The following is a 6,231-nucleotide window of genomic DNA, read 5'->3' on the forward strand; positions in this document are numbered from 1 at the left end:
ACTTTACAAGTTCTATTCTATTTAAAAAGCTTTTGTTTTAGTTGCCATTCGCCTTTCTTATGCTTTATTGTGAATAATTTATAAGCGATGAAATAATGTTTCCTGGGGTGTGTATAGCAGAAATAAAAAACTTTCTATCATCTGCGTTTTTTTTCCTGAATGCGTAACAGTTAAATTATTAACGCTATATTTGTTAATCCGACTAACAGTTATCCTGTTATCAAATTTTACTTGGATATGCAGTTCATTTAAATTAATAACCAAAGCATCCAGAGCCTTAAACTCTAAAAGGTTAATATGTAAATTACCTTCTAAAAGCCATGATCTTCCTTGTCGTTTCAAAATCTCTAGATATTTGTATCTAAATGTATGCATGGAACACCAAGAGAACTTGCTACCGAGTTCCCGATAAATTTAACCATCTTTCTTACTGCAAATTCCTTTTGATTTAAGATCCAAAGAGCACATTTAAAGAAACAGACAATCGGCAGAAATCCAGAACAAACGCCCAAGTGAACGCACTGCAAGACATTCTATCTCCCTTGTAGGTAAAAAGTTAAATCTACCAATGCTCATAGTAAGTCCCCAAGTTATCCGAAATATTTACGGCTTTGGACACATTTTTAGCCAGGCTCTTTTTACACAAGTCAGTGAAAATTAAATCGTCCAAGTAGCAAACTGTTGTCATTCTTCTCAATAAAGCACCAAACTCTATTTTGTGTTTTATTCCCTTAGATTTTCACATCATGAAGAGTTACATTTTATCACTGCTCCTGGTCGATGACATGCATACATACATACATGTGTGTGTGTGTGTGTGTGTGTGTGTGTGTGTGTGTGTGTGTGTGTGTGTGTGTGTGTGTGTGTGTGTGTGTGTGTGTGTGTGTGTGTGTGTGTGTGTGTATGTCTAAATGTATGTGTATATATATATATATATATATATATATATATATATATATATATATATATATGTGTGTGTGTGTTACTACATAAATACAGACTTTGTGTGTGTGTAAGGTCTTTATAAGTATAGACCGTGTGTGTGTCCAATCTACCACCTCCCCCCCCCCTTCCCATTCCAGATAGTCTATATATTAAGCCCATTTCTCTCATTGCCACGCGAACGCCTTATACGAACGCGCGTGCTTGCCGTTTCTGCCCCCAGATGGCGGGTCGTGTTGTTGTGAACAGCTGATGCAGACGAAGTAACACCCGGGCTTTGCCATTATGTAATATTTGGATTTGTTGAAAATTTTACTCATATCTTTAGTGTTCATATAACCAGATATGATAAAGTACCACAAATGTGTCAGTTTCAAGAGAATTTACGATATCCCAAATATTGCGTAATTGTTGTTGAAATAAGTCGGGTCATTTGGGTGACCTGACGAAGACTGGGATAATAATGACCTTATTAATCTGTAGAACGGAAGTTAAAAGTGCAATGAACAGCTTTGCAAGAAACGGCCTCACCCGCGCATTGCTTGAGAACGGTAGACCTTTACTGATACCAGGGGTGAGTGGTATAGGCCTATATCCTGGGACCCCAAGCAACCACCAGAAAGCGCGAATCTCAAGCATCCCGAAGAAGAAGAGTTACTACGAAATTCTCCAGATCACGCCAAAGGCTACACAATCTCAGGTATGAACCTTAAGTGTTGATCATTTGAGTAATTCGGATGGAAATTTCCATCTCGTAAGATTTACGATCTTGGCATAAAAGTTAAAGATGTAAGTGATATCAGGGGAGATTATGAAGATAAATGTACTATTTGCACATTGTAGTAATTGTTCAGAATACCTTCACATGGTATTGAGGGGTTCCTTTCACTCTCTACTACCCATATGTATATAAATTGTGCATCGGTAACCCCTCCTCCAATACCCACAATCTTGGCCTTGACAGCAGGGGAGGGCATGAAAGGTACTGTAATAATATGTGCAGAATGAGTCACTATCATCATCATCATCAGTCATCATCGTCATCAATCGTCATCATCGTCATCGTCATCATCGTCATCGTCGTCATCGTCGTCATCGTCATCGTCATCGTCATCGTCATCGTCATCGTCATCATTGTCATCAGTATCAGCATTAGCATGATCAGCATCATCACCTACTTATATAGATATATATAGATATGATAATTATTATGGCAATAGTACTGATTTTCATCATTGCTGTTGTTTCTGCCATTTATTTAAACAATTATATTTACATATGAATTTCTACTATAGATGTCAACAAATGTCTGAGCTCTTGAAAGAATTATTATTTTTATTTCATAATACAGAATGATAAGTAGTCTTACCTATCATTTTTTATGGCTCCAATAATACCTCTTCTTTGTTAACGTAATTACCTTAATTTACTGCAGGTAAAGAAAGCCTACTACAAACTCTCCAAGACGTATCACCCTGACCAGTATAGGGGGACTGAAGATGCTGCCCTTATGTTCCGAGAGATCACAGAAGCCTACGAGATCTTGGGCAACCTCAAGAAGCGCAAGATGTACGACAAAGGCCTACTGAACATGAACGTTGCTGTATCGCCAGCCGAAGCAGAAGAATATTCCTCCAAGTTCTATGAATCCCGGAGCAAGCGAGGGAAAGCCCCATCAGCAACAGGGCGGACACCAATATATGACTTTGACGAGTGGTCTAAACTCCATTATGAAAGCAGCTTTGCCCGCAGTGCCAATGCTAAGGAGCGCTATGAGAGGTTACAGAAGTCACGGACAGAAATTGTTGAGGAGAAAAAGGCTGAGTCTGTTGTCTATATCTTAGTTGTGGCCATGGTGCTCTATTGTATTAAAGTTTCATTCTCATCCACTTCAGATCATGATAAAGTGAAAGAAAAATAGCTAAAATTTTCTTTGTTGTTGACATTGAACTAATTTTAATCTATAGCAATATGTAAGTTTTAGATACATGCATATAGTTACAAGTAAAAATTTGATTGTATCAGAAATATTTTTAACCTGGAACTTATCATGTGTATAAAAAATAGGGAGAATTATTTATCAAAATATTTATTTTATATGCCTTCAGGAATTTAAGATGCATAGTTTTCTGTGCACACTTGTAAATATATAAAATGCTATATTAATAGCATACTCATGATGTACGTAAATAAAGAAACAAGCATAATATCATGTCTTTTACCTTGACAAAGTACTTAATTTCTTCTTTTTCTTCTTAATGTTTACAAGTATTTTGACCTCTGAATTAATCATACTTCCATGCTAAGTAAAAGAGAAAAGACAGGAATGAAAACAATACTGTAGAAAGAATAAATTTGTTGAACTTCATTGTCATATTTGACAATAATCTTCAATATTAATTAACCTTATATGTCAGATCTACTTATGCATCCTGCTTTTCCATATTTCTTTATTTCAGAAAATTGAATAAGTAGTTCCTGTGACAAAACAGCTTAAATAAAGTCATAGCAAATTCAAGAATTTGAATGCTACTGTTGTAAGATGAATGAAAATCTCTGCTGACTCAAGTACAAATCTGGAGAACAGAGAGAAAGAATTTAATACATTCTCTAATAGAAAGCATTGAGGATTCATGATTTTTAAACAGGCATAATTTATAATTTTGGCTAAAGTAATTAATGTAATATTCTCTTTCACAGATGATGATAAAATTTCTAAGAAGTCTACAAGAGCATAAAAATCAAGCTAGGTAATTTCAGTTCATTGGTACTTGAATGTAGTATCTGTTGCAACATACAGTAGTAATATTAATAAATGATTTTTCTTGGTTGAAAAAGAAAAACTTTATGTAAACAGTTAGAAGGACTAAAAAGGCAAGAAGCTATATAACGTAATACCAGTGGAAAAATAAGTACTTCAAGAGTAAGGAAACAGGAAGTGACAAAATAGCAATCAAACTGTTTAAAAGTAATTTAATAAAATCATAGCTTAATTGTACAGCTGAAATTTTAAAACATACAAAGGTCTAACAGAGAGATTGACAACAGTCTACTGAAGTCTACACCAGAGAACAGAGCTGATAGACAACAAGTGACTAGTGTTCATGCATAAAACAGACTGAGAAACAGACAGACAAAGATACACATGCATGCATATGTGCATGTGTGCACACATGTATACACACACACACACACTGAAATTCTTAGCCAACTTCAGTTACATAAACAACACAAAGGCACCAAAGGGAAATAGAAAGAAATGTAAATCACAAAGCCATCCAAATTAACCCACTGGTGCTGGGAACATCATACTTGCTTTTTTCACACATATATAGCTCCATAAGAGCTTTCTCATCGAAGAGTCCATGACTATACACCACTCTACTTTACTAATGCAAAGAAACACTTGACCAGTTGATGATGATAATTCTTTAAAGTACACCAATGTTATTCAGGCATGTTCAGTCAATAATCACCAACTTCCTAAAAGCATTTTTACCTCAGTGAAAAAGCCAAGTAGAGACATACCTTGAATTTGGGGGGAATTTTAAAAATTTCTATAACAATTATCATTATTCTTAACATGTCATTAACAGCACTAATATAAACATTTCTCTCTCAAATCAAATATTCGATCAAAGGTCAGGTAGGCCTAGTAATTGACTCCTTGATGACAAGGTGCTTGGGAAGCCATCTGTGTAAATAAAGCAAAGCCATGTTGATGCTACATGCATACCAACACACCAATGGGTTAAATACAGTAAAGCAGTACAAAGAATACCTGACTGAAACACAAGGAATGAAAATTATATGACCTTTGGATAATATAATTAGTGACAAACTCAAAAACTACAAGATCATATGATCCACATTCTACCAATCTGTCATGTTCACATACTGACTTTACATTGACTCTACTTTTCAATTAACCACAAATTAGCATTATTTGTGCTACATTCACCAGAGAAGATAAAGAAGAAAGAAAGGGACAGTGAGAGTTGGGAAAATACAAATGTATGGTGAAGGTAGTACAGGATAACTAGCATGAATATATGGTGTTGAAGTACATATTATCTACTCGTTTTTTCTAATTATTTTTCAATGTCTTTTTATCTGCTGTTGAACTAATAAGTTGCAAATAAAGAAAAAAAAAAAATATGCTGACAATATTAGTTCTCAATGAATTGGTTTACCATTTCATAATTAAATATCTGGTATTATAAATAGCATCAGGAAAAAAAAAACTGATGCATTAACTCAGTTTATTGTATTTTTTATATTGGAATACACAGAACAGTACTTGTTAAAAATATTGTATTGGATAACATATAAGGATTCCTATTTGCCCTGATGGTGACTGGTAATTCGATGCATAAAGCTACAGAGCTTCAATGGTTTGTAGGCTAGAAGAGTTCCATTGTTTACCTGTATGAGCACACATGCATTAATACATAGACTCACATACCCACTTTGGAAATCACTGTGGACAGTAAGTGGCAAAATTGGCAATTTCCTTTTCATGGAAAAAATATTTACAGTAATAATAATAATAATAATAATAATAATAATAATAATAATAATAATAATAATAATAATAAACCAACTGAATCACTCAAAAATAACAAAAACACGTACAAATGCTTAGATACACACATATACATACATGCACATGCACTCACACACACACACACACACACACATATGTGCGTGTGTGTGTGTGTATATATTTATTTATATATATATATATATATATATATATATATATATTCATATCTGCAAATATGTGTATATTTTATGTATTTATCTAAGTATGTTTATATATATATATTGTATTTTAATATTTTTATGTTAATGCAGCTTATGGGATAATGATAATTAAAATATGTATATGGTCTAGGTTTAATTCTGACAGACTGATGACAAAAAAGCATTATATGCAATTATTCATTGATTCAAAATGTGTGACCATTTATTTAATGGAATCTATGATATATCTTTTAAATATCAATCTTCATCATACAGAAAATTGTGAAATACAAGGATCTGGTCTGGGTTAAATGTATTGTATATTCCTAATAGAAAGACATGCCCGATTTTTCAATGATAAACTTCAATAATTCTACATATCTCAGAAAAAGAAGAAGAATGATAACAATTAATCTAAAAGGACAGAAAAAACCCAAGAAAAAAAAAAAAAAATTCCTCATCAACCAATTCAAAGAGACCAATCAGGCTACAGCAAATGTCTGCTTCCTCTCACTTTGTATTTGTGATCTCCACAGCATATAG

The 6,231-nt window shown here is 33.6% G+C and overlaps 2 protein-coding genes across 8 annotated transcripts in view; one reads left to right on the plus strand and one right to left on the minus strand.

Annotated features, from left to right (window-relative positions):
• Positions 1 to 1,148: 1,148 nt before the first annotated feature.
• LOC125027066 (dnaJ homolog subfamily C member 30, mitochondrial-like) lies at positions 1,149 to 3,149 on the plus strand. Of its 2 annotated transcripts, XM_047615806.1 has the most exons (3): positions 1,161 to 1,308; positions 1,426 to 1,642; positions 2,378 to 3,149. In XM_047615806.1, the coding sequence occupies exons 2-3, from the start codon at positions 1,445 to 1,447 to the stop codon at positions 2,861 to 2,863; spliced, it is 684 nt and encodes a 227-aa protein (XP_047471762.1). In that variant the 5' UTR covers positions 1,161 to 1,308; positions 1,426 to 1,444; the 3' UTR covers positions 2,864 to 3,149. The 2 variants fall into 2 exon arrangements, with proteins under 2 accessions (XP_047471754.1, XP_047471762.1); XM_047615798.1 differs by having other exon boundaries at positions 1,149 to 1,642.
• A 2,676-nt stretch (positions 3,150 to 5,825) lies between these two features.
• Positions 5,826 to 6,231, minus strand: part of LOC125027130 (vacuolar protein sorting-associated protein 37B-like) — an 11,832-nt gene continuing 11,426 nt past the window's right edge. For all 6 annotated transcript variants that reach the window (XM_047616002.1, XM_047615984.1, XM_047616020.1 and 3 more), the window contains one exon: positions 5,826 to 6,231. This exon is cut by the window's right edge and continues 312 nt beyond it. The gene's annotated coding sequence lies outside the window, so the exon portion shown is untranslated.

Source organism: Penaeus chinensis, chromosome 1 (assembly GCF_019202785.1).
Source record: "Penaeus chinensis breed Huanghai No. 1 chromosome 1, ASM1920278v2, whole genome shotgun sequence".
NCBI classification, from domain to species: Eukaryota; Metazoa; Arthropoda; class Malacostraca; order Decapoda; family Penaeidae; genus Penaeus; species Penaeus chinensis.

Excerpts from the sequence above, each read along its gene's own strand:
- LOC125027066 (XM_047615798.1), top strand. The coding sequence starts at position 1,406 with ATGACCTTATTAATCTGTAGAACGGAAGTTAAAAGTGCAATGAACAGC. Across the intron at positions 1,643-2,377 it reads CAAAGGCTACACAATCTCAG|GTAAAGAAAGCCTACTACAA; the intron begins GTATGAACCTTA and ends AATTTACTGCAG.